Genomic DNA, 27,145 nt, shown 5'->3' with positions numbered 1-27,145 from the left:
AAGCACGTTTGTCGGTGTGCTCTCATGTAGGCACGCGACGCGAGTGTGCACACGTGTTTTCACCAAGGCGTCACACGGTTGGTTAGAGTGCCCGTGTTGGTTTCCACTCACCAAGCCACGCTGATGCGTGGGTCCAGGTAGTTGAGCTTGGAGGTACCCAGGGCAATCTGTTTGTTTTCTTCTCTGTCAGTCGCCTGGACCTCCATCTTCAGCAGCTGCTCCTCGCAGCGCTTCACTGCTGCCTTCTTCCGCTCCACCAGCCTGACCGAGTGAGGAATAAAAAAAAAAAAAAAAAGAAAGAGTCTTGATTCGGTCTTTCAATGTGAATTCTTACTGTGCTTTTGTCAGTATGCAGGCTTATTCAGAAGAGGTTTTGTGTAAAATAACTACAAGTAGTAGCAAGTGTCTAGGGTTGGGCATTGAGAACCGATTCCTACTTGGAATAGTTTCAAAAATTACGATTCCAGTAGAATCGTTTCTTTATTGGAATCGTTTAGAGGATTTGGTTTCAAATCCGATCATCGCTTCCCAATTTAATATGCACAAGTTTTGGTTTCCGAAGGGGCCAGGCGCTTGTTGTGTTGCAGCCTTGGAGCACAGTAAGCGGTGCTCTAGTATGGCTTTATTTTACTTTGAAAAAGCTGTAAAACTGCAAACCACCATTTAATCAATCCGCGGATCACGTGTGTGCCGAACCGAAGATATTTATCCGAACGGATCACGGATCAATGACAATCCGTTGCACCACTAGGAGGTTGTGAAGAAGGCTTCTACCCTCAGGTCACTGAGGACACTGCCTAGAACTGCAACCGCCCCATCATGCACACATCTATTTATTATTATTATTATTATTATTATTATTATTATTATTATACGGTTTTGAATGCACAAATTCAAATTTAGGGAACTGAGGGGATTACATTTCAGTAAAATTGTATTTTACAATTCTTTAAAAAAACTTCCAAAGAAATTGATTGATTGTAGGGCTGGGCAATATATCGATATTGTATCGATATCGTGATATGAGACTAGATTAGGGCTGGGCGATATGGCTGAAAACTGTATCACGATATAAGTGTTTCATATCGGTCGATATCGATAATTATTGATTTTTTTTATGACCTATTTAAAATAAGGACCAGGAGAAAAATATTAAATTTAAACATTTTTATTTTAAACTTAACCTTCCTCTGATTAGAATCCCCTCAGTTATAAAAGCAGAAATGTCAACACAACCACCATCAAATGTAAACATATGTCTAAAATCACAGTGAAGAACGAACAAGTAAGAACTGCTTAATAAGGTGTAATAAAATGGTGCAAAGTGTTAAATATAAACATAGAGAAACCTGAGAAGAACTATTTTCTGCAGGTTTATTGCTAGGTTGGTAACCTGGCTTCTGGACCGTGCTCAGCACGTCTGCCTCCGTTATTTCTTTGTAGCGTTTAGTAAGGCGCTGATGCAGAGTACCTCTCCATGGCGGTCTGCTGCTGGTGCGGTGTAGCAGCTGCAGATGTTGTTGGACGTTGCTGGCGAATACGGCTTTGCTCCAAAGTGTGAGCGCGGCTAAGGTGGTAAAACAAGTTTGCGGTAGTGTTGGTGGGGACGACGGTCAGACTTATAAAATCCCAAAAACTGCCATACTGACTTTTCCCGTTTTATCAACAATTTCCTCGCTCGCTGCAGCACTCACTTTCCACTTATCGCTCCACGCCGCCGGTTCTGTTATTGTAGAATCCAACACGAGACAGCGATGTGGCGCAACCAAACTTGATACTGTTACATGATTGGCTGTTAGAGTGTCACTCCCTACGTTGCTAGGTTACCAGAGAGTGAGTGCCTTTGTTCATGCAACCAAACTTGCTTTGCAACTTCTGGTTTCTTCCAAAGAAGAAAAACAAGTTATCGAACGTTTTATCGAACGCATTTTCTATTGATATTGATTACGTGTCTATCGCGATACATATCGTTATCGTTTTATCGCCCAGCCCTAGACTAGATATCGTCTTAGATTTTAGATATCGTAATATCCTGATATGACACAAGTGTTGTCTTTTCCTGATTTTAAAGGCTGCATTACAGTGAAGTGATGTCATTTTCTGAATTTACCAGACCGTTGTTCTATTATTTGCCTTTTCCCACTTAGGGCTCTATTTTAACGATCTGAAACGCAAGTATCAAACGTGAAACGCAAGTAGCTTTGTGGGCGGATCTCTAGCGCTGTTGGATAAAAATGACTCTTGCGCCCGACGCAAATCTAAAATGGGTTGGTCTGAAGTAGCTAGGTGTGGTTTGGGCATAACGTGAAAATAACCAATCGGAGCATCATCTCACATTCCTTTAAGAGCAGGCACGCTTGTTCCATGGCGGATTTCTATTATAAACGGCGGATTTGCCTGGCACACGCCAGCGGGAGCTGTCCAGGATGCGGCAAAGTAATAAATGCCCGTCTTGTCCGGGTGGCGATGTTGCTGCAGCCTCTCGGGCGCATCTCCTCAAGTCTGGAGAGGATTGCTGCAGCAAACGCACCACCTGCTCCTGTTGTGCCCCTTCCTCCTCCCCCCACTCCATCTCTGTCCACCCGCTGCACCAGGAGCGCATCGAGTGTCCAATCCCACCGTAGTTCAACATCACGTCTCCTTAAGTCCTCTAATATTTCCTCATTTATGTCATCAACACATCCATGATTCATGGAAATGTTGTGTAAAACACAACAAGCCACAAAGAATGCTGGGACGTTTTGAGGACTGTACTGTAAACTGCCTCCTGACCTATCCAAACACCTGAAGCGCATTTTGGTAATATTTCACTTTTTCACGCTACATTATGGCCAAGCATGCACCCCTAAAATAGCATCTGAATAACGCGCAACTGAATTTAGACTAGAGGTCGACCGATTAATCGGCTTTTTTTTTTTTTTTTTTTACATAATCGGCATCGGCCAATATCAAGCCGATTAATAGGCAGGCGCATCTGCGGGCAGCCTGGTGTTGTTGTTGTTGTTGTTGTGGAACACGTGTTCGACGCGCGCGCCCTAGAGTCAATTACCAGCAGAGTGAGCAGACCTCATCCAGTGCCTAAGGAAGGAGCTGTTCCTCGGAGAAAACGGTAAGGATTAAATTCTTATAAGTCGAATATATTTAATTAAAAACGTATGACATGTTACTGCCAACTTCGGAAAAAACATGAACAGGCGCACATGACGGTTCGGCTACTTTGGATATTGATAGCTGTCATGTCACAATAATTAAGCTAGAATTTTGCAATCACAGACAGTGGATCTGAGACTTTTATTTGTTCGGTTTGTGTGTCTATATTTGAGAGGGTTGTCAACTCAATGCAGAGAAAGAAGTTGTAGTTAAAAGAGACCACCGCACCATAGGCTAGTGAAGGACTGGCTTTGCTTTGCTAGCGTCGTTGCTAGGGTTGGTACAGAGTAGACTAGCTGCTAATATGGCACCTGTGCCTTAACGACCCGTATCTACCGGACCGAATAGCAACGCGGATTTCTGTACCTCATTTCGGCGCCACTGATATGCCTGCGTTGCTCTCTGATGCTCCGAAAACGTTAGAATAACAGAAACATCGCAGCATGTGACGCTAGTTAACATTACACTCGTCAGCAGCTAACGTTAGCCTACCATTAGCTAGCAGATGGATTAAACACGATTAAAATGCTGACAGCTAAACGGTGTAAAGTGTGATTTATTTCACTGTATAGGATCCAACAGCAGTGTGCTGCTGCCGTTGTTTAGCTACTTGTCTGAAGAACAACACAGACAGTGCGTCGCGGTGCATTCAAAGTTGTTGTAAAATACCCTTTTGCCACGGTGGTTGTTTTTGTCGTTCAACAGCAATTTACTAGTGAAATACGTTATTGTTATAAGTTATAGTTATTACATTATTATTAAATCATTTAATTTTGACCATATGGCCTAAAGTTGTTTTCCCCCCTTAATTAGGTTTTGTCCATTTGGCTTTGTCTGTCAACAAACAAAACATACCAAAAATACATGTTTCAGGACAGTTTTTGGGAAGATGATAGAAACTTTTTAGCCTTGTATCACTTACAATGCACTGAATTATTAGCTGATTTATAAAACAAATGTTAGATTTTATATCTATACCTATCTACAAAATGACTTGAAGAAGATACTATACAAAAATACTAACTTAACCTTGTATTTTCCGCCTTTTTTAGTCATTAAGTCTGATGGCTGAAAAGAAAACCACCCCCTTATGGCAGCGCTTCACCCAGCCAACACCAAAACTAAGAAATGCTGCTGGTTGCTACTGTGTGTCAGCACTACTATTGTTAAAATGGTCAATTTATTTTATTGTTCTCAGCTGTTTGATAAATGCTGCTAAGTGCACTAAACTTTATCTTTTAATTGAAAAGTTTATTTGACAAAGTTAAATTTATTTTCTTTCTTTCTTCTTACCCGTTATGTTTATTTATACAATATATGTTTTTACATTATACATGTATAATGTACGTATACAAGTGCAGATTGGTGTTTAAGTGTTCAATAAATGTTTTTTTTGAGAAATTTTGTTTTTATCTTAAGTACTTATTAGTGTTAAATTTTATCTTTCAAATAGAGGTTAAAAACAAGCATATATCGGCCATCGGCCACTGACTTTAGACTATGTTTTTCCTGGTCAGTGGCGGAATTGTTTTCTGAAACTGCAAAATAGCACCTGGGAACTTTTGCGCCAGAACACGCCTCCTCTTTTCGCTGAACCGCCCCCGGGAGCACAAATACATTCCCTAATTTACCGACGTGCGTCTGTGGAGGGAAAAGTCCGCTGTGCGTCGGGTGCAAAATAGGAATGATACACGCGTCGGTTTACAAAGGCATTTGCGCTGAGTGCAAGATAGCGCCCTTAGTCATTATATCCACATTACTGATGATTATTTATCAAAAATCTCATTGTGTAAATATTTAGTGAAAGCACCAATACTCAACACTACAATATCGTTGTGGTATTGATAGAGGTATTTGGTAAAAAATATCGTGATATTTGATTTTCTCCATATTGACCAGCCCTAATTGATTGAAAGATTAAATATACAAAAGAGAAAACATGTCAGGTCTCTTAAAATGAACAACCAATCAGCTCTGTGTCCCCCAGTGTGTGAGCGCCCTCATCCACCAAGACCACCGGCGGACCCCCCCGCCGGACTTGGTGGTTGAGCTCTCATCTCAACCAGCAATCGTATTGATTTGACATGACAGTGATAACGTCAGCTTGTGTCAGGGCCGCTCCATGACCTAGGCGGTTAACCGGATGCTTTCTGCGGAGACACTGAAGCATTGATGTGATATTGTGGTAAGCTAGTTCTGTTTTACACACCTTACAGAGTTTTCGTTTTGTTTCAGCTTTAAGCAACATTCGACTCTTTGTCGTTTTCTCTGGCCTGTCTCTTCCTCGCCCTTTGCTATTTTCTCTTCTTCCATTTCGCAAACTCGCGTGCTGTGTCACAGTAATAATCATCTGTATATATATATATATATATATATATATATATATATATATATATATATATATATATATATATATATATATATATATATATATATATATATAAAATGGATTATAGGAAGCCATTTGCATTGAGTTACTTGAGGAATCGTTTCAGCCATAGTCAATGTTGTAAACGGCACAATATTTCACTGTGTGTAACTTCACATATGTATCCTTTTTGGTTGTCACAAATGTCTAACATTTTAAATTTTTCTAAATCTCCCCAGACATCCAGCAGAATCAGAAGTCTTTTTATATGCGCCATTCGATATTACATTATGTTCTCTGAAGTAAATCCAATATCCAGTGAAACAAACATTTGGCACAACCCACAGAAAAGCAGTGCTCTATTAAGGACGTCTTACTGCACTGTCATGTCGAACAAACGAGTGTTTGGAACTGCCTTTAGGCTCTAGGCACAAAAAAATGAACAGCGGGGAAGCTCATGTGTGTGAGTTAACCGCAGGGCTTCCACCACAACGAACACGATTTCATTTTCAAGATCATACTGTACAGTTCTTGCAGCTTTAACCTACAGCTCATTGTACACAGTGAAGCAGTTGTCTCTGCTGTTTGGAGGCACTTAAACCTGCAGGGTACCTTTGGGAGTGGCAGTACCCCAGGCCGTTTTAGCTTGCCGTTTTTTTTCCAGCACTGTTGTGACACTTACGTCTGCAGCTTGGAGTCTGAGGCGCCTTTGTTCTTGGCCTCCTTCTTGGCCTGTTTCAGCTCCGTCTTTGCTAGGGCCAGCGTTTCCTTTCGAGCATCAATCTGGGTGAAGCACATAAGGACATGGGCAGGTTTTTATACAGTATATGGGTGTTACCGTTAGCTTCAAAATACCACCCGCAAATATCATCACCCCCTGTAAATGTTAAAGTGCTCATATCATTTTCAGGTTCATAACTGTATTTAGAGGTTGTACCAGAATAGGTTTACGTTGTTTAATTTTCAAAAAACACCATATTTTTGTTGTACTGCACATTGCTGCAGCTCCTCTTTTCACCCTGTGTGTTGAGCTCTCTGTTTTAGCTACAGAGTGAGACATCTCACTTCTGTTCCATCTTTGTTGGGAGTCGCACATGCTCAGTAGCTAGGTAAGGACTACTAGCCAGTCAGAAGCAGAGTATGAGGGTGTGCCACGCTAGCAGCTAGGCGAGCATTATAACGTGTGTTACAAAGTGACCACGTTTGTCTCTGAAGTAAAGGCTGGACTACAATAGAGCTGTTTGGAGAGTTTGTGAACAGTGTTTTCTGTTGGAGATGGTAAGTCCCTTTGGGGTAGACTTTGGGCTTTTTCACTTTGTTAACCTATAAGGTGCACAAAAAAGATATATAACACAATAAAGGAAAGGGGAAAAGCCAAAAAGCATAATATGATCACTTTAATGTGACGAATGCCTGTGTCCAATGAGCCAAGTCAAGCGGTTCTTACCTTGGCCTGAAGGTTAGCCATAGACTGATCAAAGGTCTTTGGCGGCGCCCGCTGGTGGTTACACAGAATGGCAACTGCTCGGTTAGCCCTGTTGTAGGACAGCAGTTTCTCTGCCATATTGTCGGACTCTTTGAAAGACAGAACGGTAATTTGTATTTTCACAGGAAAAAAATCCCACTGAGAACACATTCATGAACAAAAATTTGAAAAGACAAGAATCATGCTGGTGTCCCTCATTGTTATTGTTTTCCACCCACCATCTGCAACACACACACACACACACACACACACACACACACAATTGCAGGTCGCTGCCATGTCATTGCTTCATCTATTCCTCCTGGGGTCCACACAAAACACACAACAACCACATGCCATCCTGCAGATTGGCTCTCAGTGGCAATCCAGAAATGAGAATAGAGTGTGACACTTCCATCTCTGAATGAGAAACTGAGGCAGAGGCAGCCAATGGGACCCTGATAAGAGTGACACAGCACTGGGCACAGTATCAGGGTATCTTGAATCACGCATGCTAGAAAAAACAAATAAGAAGTGTGGCAGTTTTATCATGGGACTCCATGACACAAGCAGTCAGGTAATAAGACAATGATAAAGCCCGGACTGATAAAAGGCTATAGCAGGGGTCATCAACTACATTTTTCCAAGGGCCAGAATTTTTCTAAGCCGAAACTCCGGGGGCCAGACTTTCTCAAAAAATAAAATAAAATGTATCAATACCTAACTATTCTTGTGTGACATTTTCACTTTCTTACTAAATTAATGCTCCATTTCTTTTTATACATGTATTAGTGTTAGCAAACTCCTAAAAAACATGGAAAATCCATAATGATATCAGGCTCTTTAACTAGAAAATGATCTCAGACTAGGAGGCAGTTCACTGAGGAGTGATGGTTAAAGTCTGTGATCACAGAAACATTGTTGTAGTATGCAGTGTTCGGATTGGTAGAAAATGCTTGTAGAAAGAAAGGCATGTTGTCAGGTAAAAATGTCACTGTCAAAAGAGCCTGAAGCAAAAAGTTGTGGAAAACAGCAGCTTTAATGATGAATGGACTGATAAGCAGGCCACGCATTTGTCCCGTATGCCTCATCTGCAATAAGATAATGCTGTTGCAAAAGAATACAACCGGCATCATCATCAAGAATGAAAAACGCGAACATGGTGATGGCGTAATTCACGTGCATATTAAGTAGACACATGCATTTATTTTGGACTTATAATACATCCATAGATGTACCTCTCCAGTGTAGAGGATTGTTCATTAAGTCAGCAGCTAAGTTTACAAGAGTTAGTCCAAAGTTCAAGATTCGTGGCAAACTAAGATAAACAGACATCTTTAATTTTAGCTTGTTTGTAAATAATTCGTTATTTGCAGAGTAGCATGCTATGTTTGCATAAAACAGCGCGGTGGACGAGTCGACTGCGCAGACAGAGCAGATTGAAATATCGCTTTCTACATGTTTATGCCTGTAGACGGGTAAGTTGACTTTGAGGTTTTATTTTAGCCTAGTTACGGTAACGAGCCTAGCGTTAGTTCATCTGCACCAGTGGCCGTTTATAATACTCTGTATCGCTCCCAGTCAGGTACATGTGCTAAGTGTTGTAACACACACACCTCGGCTCTAGTGTGTGTGTGTGTGTGTGTGTGTGTGTGTGTGTGTGTGTGTGTGTGTGTGTGTGTGTGTGTGTGTAGCGCAGGCATCACTGTTCAGAATCCTGTCTATCTTCCAAAATGCAATGCAAATGAATTGTGCTTAAAGCTGCATGGCATCTTGTCTGGTTTACCTGGGTGTTGTCCAGTTAAGTGAGACTTAATTTTAGATCCGCAATACCAAATCTAGTCGGAATGTGAATAGAGATGCAATTACAGGGGGGCAGGTGTACGCTCTCCCTGTGGAATGTTCCCTGCTCTGAATGCTCGAAATGCTTAATACCAGAACGCATATGGTTATACTTATGTACAGTATATACTTCTTCACATTTTAATAATTAATTATTATTTTGCGGGCCGAACTGAAAGCTTTGGCGGGCCGCCAGTTGACGATCACTGGGCTATAGTTTAAAAAGATAGTGATACCTGTCTAGCTGCTTAGGAATACGAGTCGCTTTAGAAAGCGATGTCTGTGACATTGGACTGCTTTATAGTACAGGGAGTGTGTGTGGCTTACTGTTTGTGAGAATTTTGAGCTGCTGCTGTAATGTGATGGAAGCGTTGTACGTCCTGAAGACCTTCGCAGTCAGACCGGGCATTAGAGAACTCAGGTGCTTGTTCAGCATGGCTGTCTGCAATGAGAAATGGGAAAGCGAGGGACAAAGAGAAACAGACATTCCCATCAGTGTGTTATAGAACAAATACACTGTCGTCACAAATCCCTGAGACCGACTCTACCACTAGGTGGCAATGTGGCATTGCGCCGCTGCAGTGTTTAAAGCATCTGTTAATGTACCATAACAAATAAAACCCATACAACGCCATCTCTGCTTTCATTATCATCATCGTCCATTTGAGCAGGGAGATTAAAGAAGATCACAGTACTATTTCCCCTCTGACATTTCCGTAGGTATTATAACAAGTTAGGGCCGACATAGCCAGTGGTTAGACAGCCATTAATCCCTGTCAAATGGCTGCAGTTTCAACAGAACAGCAAAGAGATAAAACAGTTACAGTGTTAAGTGCACACACTGGTGTAAAAGCAAAACAAGCACGTCGTACGCTCATTGCACAATGCTGATATCAGGCGCCAACACGTGGACTTGAGAGAAAGATAGCCTATGCGTTTCTTAACATGGATGAAAGCTCTCAGATGTGGAAAGAAACTCACAGCTCCGGCAAAAGGAGAAATTATTCTGATGATTCTGGTGAGGATTACAATAATGATGTGGTTGGTTTAATCAGAGCAGGGTCAGGACCTAGCAGTCTGGGGCCACAGACTTGTGAATGCGTGTTTCACTGCAGGAGCCTGTTAGATACAGGGTATTCGTGTATACATACTTGTGCATGCATGTGCTGGGCACAGGTACACACAAACACACAGAGTTGCTGTCGTGCCTGCCTTGCTAATGAGCTACCTAACTTGGCCCCTGCAATACTAATAGCGTTGTCGGCAAATCTGAGAGGCAAGTATGATAGCTCTCACACCCCCAACTCCCCTGGCATGCTGTATTGTGTAGTGTAGTGTAGTGTGTGTGTGTGTGTGTGTGTGTGTCATCCATGTCATCTCCTACTAAGGCCTCATTACAACTTGCCATTACCGCAGTACTAATTTCACATCTATAACACGGGATGCTATGTACTGGACTTTCTCATTAACATACTGCTAGACAATTTGTGGCGATGGCAGCTGATGCCAGGGAGAAATATTGCCTGCCTGTTGCCATTCTAAACTAGCTATGATGATGTGCGTGTTTCTCTGGGTCTAATTTAGGTGTTCACTGCATCAGTTTCCTGTAAAATAGAAAATAAAAAAGGGATGGAAGGGATGCAATACAGCAGAGGGAAAATGAAATGTGCCAAAATAAAGCGGCGCGTAGGGACTATACGACACTGCCGGTGGTAATTCAATTTTTTTTTTTTTACTAAGATGTAGTTAAAGAAATCCCTCTGGTGAAACAGTTAACCTATGACTGCAGACAATGTGTTTTTTTGTTACTGTAGCTCTAATGATGAAGGCTCTGGAGAGAAGGCTTCCAGACAAACACCTACATTTTCAGCCCAGATCAGACCTCATCAGTTTTGAGTATTTTTTTCTAGCAAAAACTAAAAAATAAATTCTTCTCTCTTTTTGTCCTGTAAAACATTGATTCATCTTGAACTCAGAGGCAGTTCTTTAGATTTGAATGCTGAAAATAACGACACTGACACCGGTTTCACTGTGGAGGTAAAATGTGTAAAAGTGAGACAGCATTTTTACACCATTATTTCGGTCACTTGTGTTAACAACTACGAATGCCTTTGAGGAGAGGCAGTGCTAAAGTGTTATCCCAGTTTGTACAATTCCCACGTCTCCCACCTCTTTAAGACAGCAGGCTTTATACCCAGCCTTCCGTGCGGCTGTTCAACCTTTCAGTCCTAATTTTCCACTTTTATTTTTGATTTAATGTCTTCCACCATCCCTCTACATTAAAGCCATCAGAGGATAGCAGCACACTTTAAAGCTCCACCACATGTCTTCCATCCTTCTTCCCATTTCCACACCGTCCTCCTCTTCCTCATCATCATCATCATCATAGCCCTACAGCTGCTTCTCCCGCCCAACCTCCCCTCACCTGGACCAGCTGTCACATTCCTACTGCTCCATCTACTCCTCCACACCCCCCCCCCTCTCCCCCTCACTCTGCTCTCTGTGGCCTGGCCTTTGCGGGTGCCAATCACGGCCTGCCCACAGCAGCCATTACCATTCCACCTCCAACACACCCTGACATTTCTTGACACACTCGAGGGCAGAGAGCACAGGCACCACACTCCTTCCTTCAATTGCTCCATCTCCTCATCTCACCCTCTCACTCCTATCCTGTCTCGCATCTTCCTTTTCCTACCTGTCAATCTTATTAAACCAACACGTGGCTGGCTCTCAGACCTTCCTCGTGCTTTCTCATCTGCATCCCTTTCTCCCTCCGTTTCACTAACCCCCTCTCCTCCAAAGAGACCGTTTATCTGTTGCATACGTTCTAGTCTCGCACAGTCAGACCTTCCTCCAGAGCAGTGCGGAGGAGGGCCTGGCTAGTCCACACAGCATTCCTGGATTGTAGAAAAACGTGCTCTGGTTTATTGGCATTTCTTTAAACCAATCACAATCGTCATGAGCACCGGACGGAGCCACAGTGCCGCTGCAAAATAGCCTCGGGAAGGAAGTTGTTTTGGTGGAACATGTGTACGTTCAAAAGTAGTTTTAGTCGTGCAACAGAAAACTCAGATTGGACAGATAGTCGAGCTAGCTGTCTGGATTTACCCTGCAGAGATCTGAGGAGCAGTTAACCATAGTCCTCACAAATCTGTGTTGAAGAATACAACACAAAGAAAGCGGGTTGTTGAGGGACATTCGGCCGAGAAGAGTGACATCTGGCAGAATTTCCGGCGGCACCGGAGCAATCCCTGAAGTGGAATGTCGTGGATATAGACTGCATACGTTCTGACCTAAAACCCTGTCTCTCTTGAGTGTATCACAAGACAAGGTATTTATCAGCAATCAGAGCACTTAACCCAAGGTTGCCAGGCTGTGAGCTGCTGTTTCCACTACAAGAAACCTGTATATTGAGTGATTCTGAATAGGTTTCCTCAAGAAGCACAAAGACATAAATGCTGTTGATCTTGTTTTGAAGACTGAGTGCACCCTGAGAAGCCCCGCGTCTCCCTGCGGTGGACTAACCAAGTGTAAAACTGCTGCGGTCTGTGTGGCCTTGCTGCCTGCAGCTAGAGGAAGAGGTTGAGAGGACGGCAGATTTCTAAGTGTGGAAATGTATCCGCCCAGCATGTTCTCTCAATTTTCACTGCACAGTTTCATTTTTATCTGCCAGAGTCCACCCCCTCTCTATTTTGAAACTCCTTTTCTGCTTTTGGTCTCCCCGCTTCCAATATTCTTACACATCCCCTTTCATCTCTCCACACCAATGGCTCATCCTCATTCAATCTCATCTCTTACAGCTTACAATTAGGCGCTGCTTTTCCTTTACTGCAGCCTTCTGTCCCCAGAAAACATTAAAAAAATAATAATTCTGTTTTGCTTTCACAATCTTTTTCTTCAAATATTACACACCTCAGGGGAGTTTCTCACACATATTACACAAGCCTGGAAAATTTAAGGTATTCGTTTTTTACACAACACTTGCAATTATTCAAAGAACTTGTGAGCAGTTTCCACAAATACTTTAATTTGAACTAATTCCTTTCTGTTGACACCAAAAATGAAGTGTGGCAATGGTTCAAAGCTAAACATCAGGTGTTGCTAATATCACTGAAACCATCTAAAAATAGGGTTAGCAGTTAGTAATTAGTGAGACACTCACATTAAGGCGGTCAAAGAGGTCATCTCCAGGTTGTTTGTTCACCAGGAACAGTTTGAGATTCTTAAAAACCTGAAAAACAAGACAAATTTGATCATGTATTTGTATTGTAAGAACTGGGGAAAGGTCAATCAGGCAAGCAGTACCAGTCAATTGCCATCATTACAGTGATTAATTATAAATAAATTAAGATATTTAAAAAAAAATAATTATATATCAATTATAATCCAATAAATTAATTTGGGGAAATTGGAAAGTGACGGCGGTCCTATTGGTAGCTAGCTTACAATAGGGGTGGAAATGATATGGTATCAGCACGGTACTTATGTCACGATACAATACGATCGTGATTTTAAAAACATATTGAGATATTCTGCCATATACTGCAATTTATTAACTTTTTTACAACTTCAAATTATTTCCCCAAAGGAAAACTTCAACATCTGTTTCAGCCAGTACCAAAATGTTAAATACTAATCTGCATGTTTCCTCCACCCGTAGCTTACAAGTCGGATCTAAAACACCGTAATTTACACTTTTATACAAATACATTATAATAAACACAAAGACACTGTGTGTGTGTGTGTGTGTGTGTGTGTGTGTGTGTGTGTGTGTGTGTGTGTGTGTGTGTGTGTTTTGAGCCTGACTTCATTTGTCCATCTTACAGCCGAGCCAGAGGAGTAAAATTGGCCCAATTACAGCTGACATTTCCAGCACTTCCACAGATGCACCGTTCCCCAAATAAACTTGTGAAGTATGCAAGACACCAATTAACGGCAACAGATGTGTTGCTTTATAAAACACACTGACATATTCACTGGCTAATTTGTGTGGCAATGTTGTTCCCCTTGGCAAAAAAACTGAATTGTTTTGCCAGGGGGAACAACATTTCTACACAAATTAGCGAATGTATCTATGTATGTATATGTATGTATGTATGTATGTATGTATGTATGTATGTATGTATGTATATATGTATGTATGTTTATATGTATGTATGTATGTATGTATATATATATATATATATATATATATATATATATATATATATATATATATTAGAGGAGCAGAGACACCAAAGTGAGCTTGCCCTAATTGGTTTAGTGATGTGGTCATGTCTGTGTGTGTGTATTAATGGAAATACCAATTTAGAATAAATTAATGCCCAGCAAGTTGAACGTAGCCAACACAATACATTTACGTGTCTGCAAGTGTCCCCACACTCCCGGGCTATTTGATTAAGTAACTCAGGGTTCTAACTAGTTTACACATTGAGAAATAAGTAGGGACTTGTTTTTAAACAATAGACAGATAGACATCACTGCCTAGGCATCGAGGGTTGGGAAAGGCACATGAGCAATGGCTTGTTATTAACCATCATAGCTGCTACTCCTTTCTGCTGAGAAACAATGATAGGACTTCCCATTTAATTATACATGGGACATACAGTATTGGGCAGTCCACATCACGCATAGAGTGGCTCCACTTCATTGCCATTGTTGTATGCATCCCCGGTTGTGCCCTACTGGATGTTCTCTGCATGCTGAATTCATGCAGAAGCGGCAAACTGCATATAAGCCAAACATATAAGCCCAAATATTAGATTAAATTATTTCAATCCCCTCCAGAAGCTTGACAATGGGAATTTCTTCCTACCATCCCTGTTCCATTTGATTCCATGTGACATTTAGCAGCAATCTCACTGATTTCCCTGGGAATTGAGGATGCTAATATATGCAAGGGACTAATTAATTCTAGCTAATGTGTTGCTTTTGAATGCGCTCATTTGAATAATTATACATTCTGCCATGAAAAAAAACACTTTGGCTATCAGGTGTTAACATTTATTTTTCCATCTCACTCCTCACTCACTCACACACACACACACACACACACACACACACACACACACACACACACACACACACACACACACACACACACACACACACACACACACGCCAAAAGGGAAGTTTTTGTACAAGCTATAATTACAATTGTACAGTACAGTCTATTGAGCATGGTACTTGAACTGACAAACCGATCACAAGATTTAGTCAGTGTTAACGTTTTAAATGACTTCCTTGCTCTGTAAATAATCACACACCACGGATCATGCCACACAAATTATCTTTCCATATAGTTATATTTTGGGTTTCGTATTTTTGGTCATCTTTCCATACCGGTACCGGTTCCTAAACGAAAACTAAGTATTCTGTTGTCATGAGTGAAAATTAAGTTTGGACTGCAACAATTGATCATTTGTATTATCCATTACTGCTAATTTTCTCGATCATTCATTTTATAAAATGCCAGAAATAAAGACAATGCTTATCACAAGTTAAGTCAGCCAAACCTTTGCCCTAAAATTGCTTTTTTGTCTGACCATCAATGTAAAATTATGTAACGCTATAAAACAAGGAAAGAAAATGATAAAAGAAAAGGATTACACTGTATTCTAAGATTTGACGTTTTACCAGCAATTGTGGCATAAATGCTGCGACAGTGAACTTCTTATACAAGGGGGAAAAAATGATGATTCCTGTTGTACTATTAAGTACCGCTTATGTAGTATAAGCTTGACCAAAATATACAAACAGCGTCATGATGCTTAGATGCACAGACCAACTCCAAGTTACCTCAGTTAGTGGGTTAAGAATTCACCGGCATGAACATGTAATCTAAAAAGAAGCAGACTCGAGCAGATCAACAGTTTTTAACAGACACACTGGAGCACGACAGCCACAGGAATCCAATCTACAACTGTTCCTGCCCTGAGGACATTTCTCAGTTCCCTTTCTGCTTCAGGCTCTGTCGATATGCATGCTAGTGACCTTCTCTGCAGGAACTTCTGCCAAAACCCTAAGGGCAAAACCTAGATTAACATTTTGTTATTTATTTAGAACATTTTACACACCACAAAAAATACAACCCCTCCCAAACCCGTCCCTGCAACCAATTAAATCAATTATTAATTTCTTAAACCGCACTTCTTGTATTTGTATGTTATTCTATTTAAGCATGTTTTTATTTTCTATCTCCTTGTAATTGCTTTTTAATGTTTTATGTAAAGCACTTTGAATTGCCTTGGTGCTGAAATGTGCTATAAAAATAAAGTTGCCTTGCCTTACAACCCACAGCCTGTCAGTCTGTTACCAGGGCAGAGAGAACAGGCTGTGCCCGTCTGTCTCAGAGAAAGCGTTAACCGCACGGCGACCACTTTCTCCTTGTCATTATATTGTATCGCAGCAAACGATGTCTGCGTGGAGTTATGAAAAGTGTAACCACACTTGCAACCGCTTTACCGACACTGCCGTGACCCACTGTGACTTAAAGGGATGGTTCGGCGTAATTTCACCCTAGGGTCCTTTACACCATGACCTCGAGCCAAACACCCCCCCCCCCCCAGAAGCTTTTTTCCCTTGGTCTAACATTGGTCGAGTCAGTGCTATCAGTCGAATAGCTTAGTGCAGGCGCTAATGGAACCAAAGGTGTAGCTCGTAAATGACCCCACTAATAATGCCCGGAATGGTACCAAACTTCTACACTAGTACAAATAGGTTCTGTACAAAACGAGGCATTGGAAAGTTTGTAAGTACACAAGGAGTTTATCTAAATAACACTTTCCTTATGGCTTCTACTCTCTGCTGCTACCGCTACCGGCATTAAGACGAGTGCTTAGGGACCGTCTACAAACTACAACACCGAAAAGAGATAAAAACAAAAATATGTATTAATTCAATAATTAAAAAAGGTAGTGGCTCCAAACTTACATCAATTATAACTTGTCTCCTGCTAGTTGTATTACAGCACTTACTTTAAAAAAATAAGTTAAATTAATAAATATTTTTGTTGTAGCTCTTTTCGGTGTTGTAGTTTGTAGACTGTCCCTAAGCACTCCTTTTACTGCCGGTAGCGGAAAAAAGCTTCTGGGTGGGCTTGAGGTCATGTTGCAAAGGACCCTAGGGTGAAATTACTCCGAACCATCCCTTTAAACAAACAGCCGAGGTGACTTAGTTTCGAGCCCCGGTCTCTGTCAAAATGTAGAGAGGATCGCGCTCTCAGGTACTGAAATGTGGCAACATTTGATTTATCGCGACTTGGTCCTCGGTAGTACCGATGTAGTTCGATCAGTACCCAACCCTAGTGCGGGCGTACTTTTGTGCGCTTTTTGTTCCTTTACCTTTCTGATGACAGGGACCTTGTTGTAGTAGCGAATGGAGTCTTTACCCAGGAAGTCGAACTCCACAACACACTCGTTGCCCTCCAGTTTCTCATGGAGGGTGATGTGCTCCACACGTAGCGAGCAGCAACCAACTGTGTCTGCCGTCTCTCCCTCCTCCTTCTCATTACCAGCCCTCAGTGCCAGCTTTTTTGGGTCAGAGGACACAGAGATGAATGCACATCAAAGCCACACATAATCTCCAAGCACCATCGTCGCCGTACCGCCCATTCACAGAGCCAATCAGACTATTAAATACATACACACAACATGAAATAGAAACAAAGAGCTGCATAGTAAACACACCTAGAAAGAATCTGAATTTAAATAGCCTTTGGCATGAGCCAAAAACAATCACACACTCAATCTATCATTTCACTCAATGCAGACCAAGATAATTAGCTTGGGGTCGCTGGAAGAAAATGGCTACATACAATCCATTTATCTCATTGCAAAAGATCTTGCATCCAGCTATGTGAGAAAACAGAAATGATTGATTGAAATGATTTCCAATATGTTTCCAAAGGCTCTTTGTTTCAAACCTAAGCACTAAGGAGAATCTGTGAAATTTACAGCAGTTTATTTCGAGCATTGGTGTGTAAACATTGTAAAACTTGGTATCCTAAACGCTGCATCTTTATGTCAGGAGACTGAGTTTTTCCTTCGAGCAGTGGCACAGAACCAGACCTTGTCTATGAAGTAGAGGGCCACAGCTCTTTGTCGTGTGCCCATCTCTTTAGATTTCAGATCCTGGTTGTACTGGTTGCGGATGTCGTCCACGCATGACTTCAGCTTCCGAGCAACCTCGTATTTCTCCCAGTCCTTCTCTCCCTTTGTAGGATGAAAGCAGGGAACGATGGAGGAAGAGAGGTGTGGACAAAGCGAAAATGACAACATGAAGGAATTTTGTTTGAAAAGCCTCTTATCAACAAACTTTATTCAAAATGGTAATCATGACATGAATGCAGGCTGTTATATCACTCAACTATATAACTTTTTAATATATATATATAAAATAGTATATTATATATATTTTAGTTGGGACCAAGACAATTAAACCCACAATCGGTGAACGCACGCAGACTAACGGTGGAATAGTTTAACCTTTACACATGAAAGATGGAAAGAAGGACGAGTGAGTAAATAGAGGAGAGCAAAAGGGAAATGAGAAAAAGAAAAGAATGAAAAGACATCGTACACTTCTCTTTCAACATGCATAACTCACATTTCCCATTTACTCTCCAAACAAAACCATAATGGGATTTTAATATTTTAGAAACAATAAAATATTAGGACTGAAATAAAAATCTCCGAAACAGTATAGTCCAGAACAACAATGCATGCTTGGTGCTTGTAGTTATACTATACAGATCTAACATCAGAATCAAAGTTCTGGTCAACAGCCTAAACAGGACCTATAAGGGAACAAGCTGCTTTTGAGATGACAGGCCATTAACTATTTTCCACGGTAGATTATACGTTTTTAATTGATGAATGAGGGTTTTTCTAGCTTTCAGTCAGGGACTGGTCTCCACTCATGTCAGTGTGGTATGAAGAAAAAAAAAAAAATAATCAACTAGTGCCCCGATCAGACAGAGCGCATTTTAGCACCCTGGGGTAGGTTTTTGTAACCGTTTTTAAAAGAGAGTGAAGCGCTTCACTCTCGCTTCTTTTGCGTTGCTGAGTGCCTCACGTTTTGTTGCAGGAGTGCCCTGAATGTATAAAGTTGAAAAAACTTCAACTTGAAAGGAAAAAACGCACATTAAATATCATTTAACTTATCAGCAAAAAAATGCCTGGCCTTGGCCTTGATTTGATTGTTGCCTAGCAAGAATAACAAAAAGATGCAACTGATCTGATCGGGGCGTAAACAAAAAAGGCAGCACGCCTTGCGCTTTGCAACCGCGCTCTGTCTGATCGCTGCCTGAAAGGACCTGGAAAACTTGCCACACGTAAGATACATAATCCATTGTGGTGAATAACATGACATCCGTCATTTTTGTCAAACTTACACTTTTGTTAAGAGGCAAGAAGTTGAGTACAGAGGCTGCTATGCAACACTTGACTGGTGGTGCATTCAGGTGCTTGCAGGAAGGTTGGGTGAGTTTATTAACTGTTAAAAGTGTTGAATCAAATTTGAGTTTTGTAAAGCCACACAACCAAACACTGACTGTGTCTGCCTGTCCCCAAACTAAAACTATAAACTGCTTAAATTAAAAAGGGTTTCATTTTTAGCCCTGTACTGCTTGTGATGTATGTGTCTTATATACATGTAGGAGCATTTCTTGCCTGTTTGCAGCAGACTAGCAGGCTACCTTGAGTTTTGAGTTGGCGTTGAGCATGATGTATTTAATGGCGCCCTGGATGTTCTCAGTCCAGCTGGCCAGCCATGTCACAGAGTTGTCATGTCGAACCTCTTTCCAGCGGTGACCAGCAGGCGGCATGGGGACACTGGATTCTCTGTCAATGAAAAAACAAGACTAGGTTGAAACCTAGTATATGGCTGGACCGGTCAATGTGCTTAATTGTGGCCAAATTGTTACAGGGATACTCAGCGGGGTCTAAAATGTGAATTCCTCAATATTAAATGGTCATCTGTATTATTTGTTTGTTGTGCACTGAAGTAGCATATTACATGGTATGGTATACGTTTGAGAAATAATTGAGGATAGCTTTTCAACGTAATCATGCTATTTTTGATAATTTGTATAATCGAAAAGTGTTATGTTGTAATTAATTTTTTTTTTTCAGACCGGACATAGGTTGCACCCCATGGCAATTGTGAACCACAGACCCACAGGCATTGTTTCCTTGCGCTACTTTCAGGTTTTATTTTTAAAGTGGACATGTTATGATTTTCTGTCATATCTACGTTATAATGTCGGATTTTCATGTTAAACGTGGCCAAAACTTTAAATAATGAGCGAAACTTATTGCAGATAAATCCCTGTACACAACTCTAAGTCAGACTTCTATGATTGGTCATCTGCTCCAGCCAGGCAGGACTGGAGTGTTTTTTTTTTTTTTTAAGCTACTGCGGTGCTAACATGCTAACAGCAGTAAAAGCTGTCATCTTGGCTGCCAGTGTTGTTAAATTCTCCCTAATTTCTGGTGACATTAGTGTTGAAACATGTCCAATTGGGTAGTATTTGGTTTAGAAGCCTTTATCTGCGATTTTTCGACGGATAAAAGTGCTGCTTCGTTCCATCACAATTTAATGTTGCAGTAGCTCCAGCTAGGCCTGTAACAATTATTGCATAATTGTCTATTTTACATAATTGCGGTTATTTTGTTTAACTGCAATTAATTGCTAACATTAGCTCAGGTCTTAAGGCTGTTTTGTAAAATTGTAATTATATAAGTGATTATTGGTCAGACTATATATCTTTATTATTATTTAAATTGTTAGTTGTTGGCACTTGAGTCTATACCATAGACAGTTAAAGAAATGGACAAAGCGACGCCGTAGACCTCCACGGAGACCAGTGAAGTTTATTAGAAGCACTTTTCCGGTGATGGCTGAGTGTTACTGCGTAGCCTCAAACTGAGCTTGACGACGTAGATGTGACGTGAGCAACCTGTCTGAAAGTTGTCTTCTAGTAGCTGTGCCGAGAGAAATCTCAATCATTCCCAATCTTGCTGTCCATGAGCTTAGGAGCAGGAGCAACTTTTGGTAAGTATTGTGATTAATTATTTTGTCATTTTGACCGTATGCCTCCACGTCCCCCAAGATTGCCTGCGAGCTTCTCCTGACTATACGGTAATTTCTCTACTATGCGACAGAAAGTTGCCTGGTTTTGACACAATCGTTAGCCTATTTTTATAAAAACAGCTGCTACGGAGCCATAACGTGAGATACAAGGTAATGGAGCCTTTTATAAATTGTTGTGTTTCTTTAGAAATAAACAATCGACAAACAGAGTCTTTAAACGCTTCAGATGTAAAGTCATTCACTGTCAAAGTGACGTCAAAATGAATGGCAGTCAATGGGATGCTAACGGGAGGTGATGAACCTCCCCATAGGAGGTACGCTTTTCGGATGCTCGCTTACCACCTTGGTCTATACACATTCATAGCAACAAAAATGACAAGGGTTAGAATTTTTTTTTTTTATAATAATAATAATAATAATAATAATAATAAAGAGGCGTGGTTTACTTCATAGGCTGTGTATTTGTATTATTACATCATCGTAGGGCTGCAGCTATCCATTATTTTAGTAATCAAGTATTCTACCAATTATTCCATCGATTAATCGGATAAGAAATACTTAGTAAGAAATACTTAGTAAACCGCAATAGTAAATATTTTTTATTGCGGTTTACTAAAAAAAATAATTTTATTGCCAAATTCCAAGACCCTTAAAAAAAAAAAATACATTACAATAGCACATTTTTGGTGGCCCAAATGTTAATATTTTTCACCTCCTTCCCCTTCTTGGCCCTGGCTCTTTGCACTGGATATGCAAAAGAGCGGTTCACTAACCAGAGGGTAAATGTGACGGTACAAAGCTTACAGCAGGGCTATTCAACTACACTGTTCTGGGGGACACATTTTCAGAAGCCTAATACACAGTGAGGAGAAAGAATAAAGAATGCAGACATCATCGGCATGATGACGTCGTTCACGTGTATATTAAGTGGCCATGCTGGGGTGAGGAGCCGGTTTGTCTCCGGCAGCAGCTAAGTTTCCAAATATTAGTAGCAAACTAATAAACCAACAGCTTTCGTTTTAGCTTGTTGGTAAAACATGGCTATTTGCAGAGTAGCATGCTGTAGGCTAGTTGTGTAAAACAGCGCGGTGGACGAGAGCAGCAAATGTTAATTAGCCTACCTTATGTCGGGTTCGCTCCGTGGAATGGATGTGTACACTGGATGTTTTCTACTGAGATGATGTAGCAGCATGTTTGCATCTTAAAATGATCCCAAACTTTCTGTCGTTTTGCTAGCCTGTCTCTTCTTACACCCTCACTATTTTCGTCTTCCTTCATTTGTAATATAGGCCATCAAGTCTTGTGTCCACAGAAGAGCCAACCTCTTTGCGCTAGTAATAATCCTCCGTGCCGAAACACAGTGAGCCGTACAACCTTAATTACATTGATTTAACTAAGCTTCGAGGCAAAGAATTTTGCTTCGAGGATTTTTTGTAATCAAATTATTTGAGTTATTCGAGGAATCGTTTCAGCCCTACATCATCTGTCCCATTACATTGATATTAGTGATGCACCGATGTGAAAAATGTGGCCGATACCGATAACCGATATTAATATTGCTTTTATGGCAGATACCGATATTTACCGATGTCGATATCTCTGTACAGAAAACACATTTTTATGATAATCAAATAAGGAACTATTTACCAAAACGCATTGTTTTTACTGATATTGGGCACCTTTACCTGTGCGCAAAATATGATTGTCATCAGATTTTCAGAAGAAAAAATAAATATTTATATAAAAATAAATTTTTAAAAAGGATACAAGTGTGTCCTGAATTCACACTATGAATAAGCCAACCAGCCAAGAGTATTCACAATAAACCCCTAACTCACTTGAGTCACTGTATTCTGTGAACATTGTACAACAGTTCAAAACTTTAAAGTACAGTAGTAGGCCTTAAATGGCCAAAGCCAAAAGTATTGAGAAAGGTAAAATGTGAAAATGGAGTCAGAACAAACTGGACTGAACAGACACTGACACAGTCTTCTGAACTGTAAGTACAGTAACTGCCAAGTACTTTAGGGTTAGGCCTAACCCTCAAAATTATAGAAATCGGTGCCTTCTAGGCTGAGATAAGCCAGAAAATGTGTTTTTGGCTCATATGGATGAAAGACACCAAATCCCAGAATGCACTTGCTTCGCTGCTTAGACTCCACTCCCAAGCCATGCCTACCGTTTACAGACCGACAGTGAGGCAGCATTCAACTCAACCCAAATGTGTTTTATTGTCATTTCAACCATATACCGAAACAACATTTCAACGTGGCTCTAATGGTTACACATTTAAAATATAAAAACGACATACGAAACAGGTGTTTACAGTCCACCAAGCGCTAATGCTAGTATGGTTTAGCTGAACTTTTACGTGTGTGTGCAATAGCTAAATGTAGCCGATTATAAACACAGTTGTAAATTTGCGTGAAATGTATAATGGTCGGCATTTACTAGTCACAAACTCCCCCAGCAGTTAGCTTGGATACAAGCAGCTAATTAAAGCCCGTGTTGACACAGCCCATCTCCACTCTTACCCGGCGACATGTTTCCACAACAAGAAAAACAGCAGTCTCTGAAGTTGAAGATGGATGTAGTCCAGTTTGTCTAATGAGCAGACACTTGCAAGCAGCATTGATGGAACAGGTGGCTGGCTAGCGTTAGCTTTCCACCTAGCTAGGTTAGGTATACTCCAGCCCCCGTTTGCGTTTTACCGCTCAGAATGTCCCCCATGATCGCGCTCCGATCCGGCCGCTGCCCGGCGGCCGCTTTCGTCCCGTTCGCTGCCGGCCGCCACCCGCTTCGCGACGCGCCGCCGCTGCTGCCCCGCGACGGCCGTTCGCTGGCTGCCCGCACCGCCGGCGTGTGTTGCCCGCCACCGCGCTGTGGTGCTCGCCTCCGGCCGCTGTGGCCGCGTCCGGCCTGCCGCCCGGGCGCGTCCCGCACTGCCGCTGGTTGTGCTCGCACCGCCGCTGTGGCTGCCCGCCTCCGCCGCTGTGGCTGCCCGCTCCGCCGCTGTGGCTGCCCCCTCGCGCGGTCGCTGCCGCGCCGCCGCTGTGGCTGTTCCCGCACCGGCCGCTGTGGCTGCCGCTTCGCCGGCCACTGCCCTCCGTTGTTCGCCACTGCTGCCCGCTCCGGCCACTGCCCTCTCCGGCCGCCGCTGCTGCCCGCTGGTCAAACTAACCTGTACGGCAGGCCACAGCAACCTCTTATTTCCGAACATTCTTCTCTCCCCCGCACACCGAGGGCCGGTGGTCTACTAAATTTTCCAGTGTCCCACTTCGCCGGCAGATTCCGTCTGGCAAAAACCAACATCCCCGCCCCCAGACTCGTTGCTGCTGCTGCTGCTTCTTCTTCTGATTTCGGCAGTAGGCCTATAGACGCTGTTAAGCGTATTACTGCCCTCCACAGGTCAGATTTAGATCTAAATTCTCACACACACGTTAAATACACAGGAATGATTCACATCGGCCCTATCCATCGGCCCTATTTTGACATCGGAACGATACCGATGTGTAAAAAAATGACCATATCGGCCGATATTATATCGGCGGCCGATATATCGTGCACCTCTAATTGATATAACCAAAAGATATATGCTGGAATTCATTTAAAACTTTAATTTGTTTAAAAAAGTAATATACATATTTTTAAATTTAACTAAAAATGACAATTATATTTGTAATTGCAATTATTTATGAGACAATTAATTGTACAGGCTGTCCAACAGATCTTCTCATACATTCTCTTCTCATTTTTATTTTATTTTTTTGACATTAAAGCATGTAAACTAGTGTCCTAGTACAAACAAAAAATACAAGTATGAACCCGAAAAATGCAATGTAATAGTGAAAAGATGATTTTTTTCCTTTCTTCATAGTGTGTAGGCCAACTCCTTATTTAAGTAGTTTATCGTTCACCCGGTTCGCAGCAGCAGTCACAGCATTGGAGTACAAGCTGCAGCATCCTACAAAGGCCCAAGCCTTCTAAACATAAATCTATGACACCAGTACCAGAAATGGATACTTCAGTTGTAATCTCCGTCTATGTCAGATGAATTAAAGTACAAACTCTTTCTCAGCACACCAGGCTACTGAGATTGAATACGTGATGTATAACTATAATGTCTCAGTGATGTACTGCTTTACCATATTTCTGAGGCTCCCTAGTGAAAACATTCATTTTGTCAAAAAAATTCAAACAGTGCACCATCTGTAGCAGTGTATTACCATTGCCTGTGCAGCTGTCAATATGGAAATGCGTTGTTGCATGGTAAGATAAATGGTGATGTTCATTTTGAAATGATTTCCCTGTGGCAGACAGCTTCTAAACACTTTGTGCATCGAGGTCTCCCAGCTAGAAGGTCACACCAAGAGTGAAACAGTGTGACAACTGGGCTTTTAGCGGCTAGGGTGATGGAGTTTTAGTAAATCCTGCTTTTCGTCCGACCAGCCTTTACTTATGCATCGCTACGCTGTCACACATTTCTGTATGTGTGACAGTGTTCCCTTTGGCCTACTCTTACCTGCTGCAGTTGATGATGACATCCTCTGGTTGGATCCTTTTCTTCAGCATGCCCTGTTTGGGATGCTCGCCTCTACCCCGGAACAGCCCGGGAGGCTCAATCTTAAAGTTGCCGATGCGCTCTTTGTGGTGATCCAGCAGGCAGTAGCCGAACTCATCCACTATCTTCTGGTTGGCCTCTTTCAAAACCTACATCAAAAATGAAATAAAAAAATAAAAATAAAATAAAAAATAATCAGAATCAGGTTTATTGCCAAGTACTTACAAGGACTTGGCCTTGGTGCATACATAAACACACATATTGAACATTAATATGAAATAAACAAATAAACATACAAAACAGCAGTTTAACATAAGAAAAAATAAATGAATGGATTAAGTGCAGAAATCAAAAAATACATGCAATGGGCAGTACAGTCCAGGATGTAGGTTAATGCAAAGTGTTGTGTCTACGGGTGGCGGAATAAAAAGTCAGTGTCAGTGGGGGTCCGGGGCCTTGTTAAAAAGGCTGACTGCAGAGGGGAAGAAAAGAGTTTTTGTGGCGTGAGGTTTTGGTCCTAAAAGGAGCCGCAGCCTCCTGCCAGAGGGAAGAGATTCAACCAAGGTGAGAGGGATCGCCTGCCTCAGCATCCTGGAGGAAGGGGCGATTCCAGGATTTCAAGTGGGGTGGCACAGGGGAGGGACCAATAATCAGTCAGGGGGGAGGGGGCATTTTATAAAAATACAGCATAGAAAATCTGCGTGGAAATATAGGAAATATTAGATAGAACACCACAATGTAATTCTGATAATAAAACACACATCACATTAATTATTCATTTCCACTTAAAAAAAGAAAATTCCAGTGCTAGTTCCATGGTATCAGAATTTTGACAAGGGCTGGACAAGATTGGCAGAACAGGCAAGTGACCCTGCTCTGATTCAATGGAAATCACAATTGTCGGATTGACAGCACTCTAGCCCAATGGACTGGCCCCCCTTCTACAGTAGCACTGCCCCTGCCCGGAGGCAACACATAACAAAAACAAATAACTTGAATAAATAATAATTATCCAGAACCTAAATTATCCATGCTGACCTTCTTTAGACAGGCACAAGAAGAAGAAGAAGAGTAGTTATGGAGACAACAACATATGCATGCACAGAAAAAAAAAAAAATATGCCTGAACCCTACCAGTTTCTCCTCCTTGGTCATGTTTTTCCTGGCCTCCACCTTGGCTTTATGCATGGCATGGATCTCTCCAAAGTCACACTTGTCAAGATCTTTAATCAGTGACCTCTCCTCATGGGTCATTTCCTAAACACACACAAACACACACACATTACACACTGAAGTGTGATCCCTTCTTGAGTATGGAATTTTTTGTAAGCCTCTATATGCATAAAAACAGAGATATCCTTTAGTGATAAAAAAATTAGTTATACGAGAAAATTATTTAGCATCGATTCCAATCATCAATAAATCTTTTCAGTCAATCATATGATGGGCATTTGTTTTATGACATTTTATAGACTAAACAATTAAACATCCATCTATTTTCCACCGCTTACCCAAAGCCGGGTCCAAGTTAATCTATAATGAAAATGATTGTTAGTTGCAGCCTAAGTATAGCAGCAGTACACTGAAGGCAGCAGCAAAGAAGCTGAGTTTCAACTATAATGGTCAACTTTCTGAAGTTACTGCACACAGGGTCACCCCGTCAAAG

The 27,145-nt window shown here is 41.5% G+C and overlaps 1 protein-coding gene across 3 annotated transcripts in view; it reads right to left on the bottom strand.

The window, feature by feature from the left end:
* zgc:173742 (DNA topoisomerase I, mitochondrial) overlaps window positions 1–27,145 on the bottom strand; it is a 41,015-nt gene that overhangs the window by 1,809 nt on the left and 12,061 nt on the right. For all 3 annotated transcript variants that reach the window (XM_039808253.1, XM_039808251.1, XM_039808252.1), the window contains exons 10-19: window positions 26,614–26,736; window positions 25,441–25,628; window positions 19,522–19,666; window positions 17,894–18,037; window positions 17,168–17,353; window positions 12,988–13,056; window positions 9,153–9,267; window positions 6,966–7,093; window positions 6,201–6,301; window positions 112–261 (exon numbers count right to left, since the gene is read on the bottom strand). In XM_039808253.1, the coding sequence (XP_039664187.1) occupies window positions 112–261; window positions 6,201–6,301; window positions 6,966–7,093; window positions 9,153–9,267; window positions 12,988–13,056; window positions 17,168–17,353; window positions 17,894–18,037; window positions 19,522–19,666; window positions 25,441–25,628; window positions 26,614–26,736 (1,349 nt within the window). The remainder of the gene's footprint in view (window positions 1–111; window positions 262–6,200; window positions 6,302–6,965; window positions 7,094–9,152; window positions 9,268–12,987; window positions 13,057–17,167; window positions 17,354–17,893; window positions 18,038–19,521; window positions 19,667–25,440; window positions 25,629–26,613; window positions 26,737–27,145) is intronic.

The sequence above is a fragment of the Perca fluviatilis genome, chromosome 8, assembly GCF_010015445.1.
Source record: "Perca fluviatilis chromosome 8, GENO_Pfluv_1.0, whole genome shotgun sequence".
In the NCBI taxonomy this organism is placed as follows: domain Eukaryota; kingdom Metazoa; phylum Chordata; class Actinopteri; order Perciformes; family Percidae; genus Perca; species Perca fluviatilis.
The sequence above is the reverse complement of the archived record's forward strand: the minus strand, read 5'-3'. Positions and strand labels throughout refer to the sequence as shown.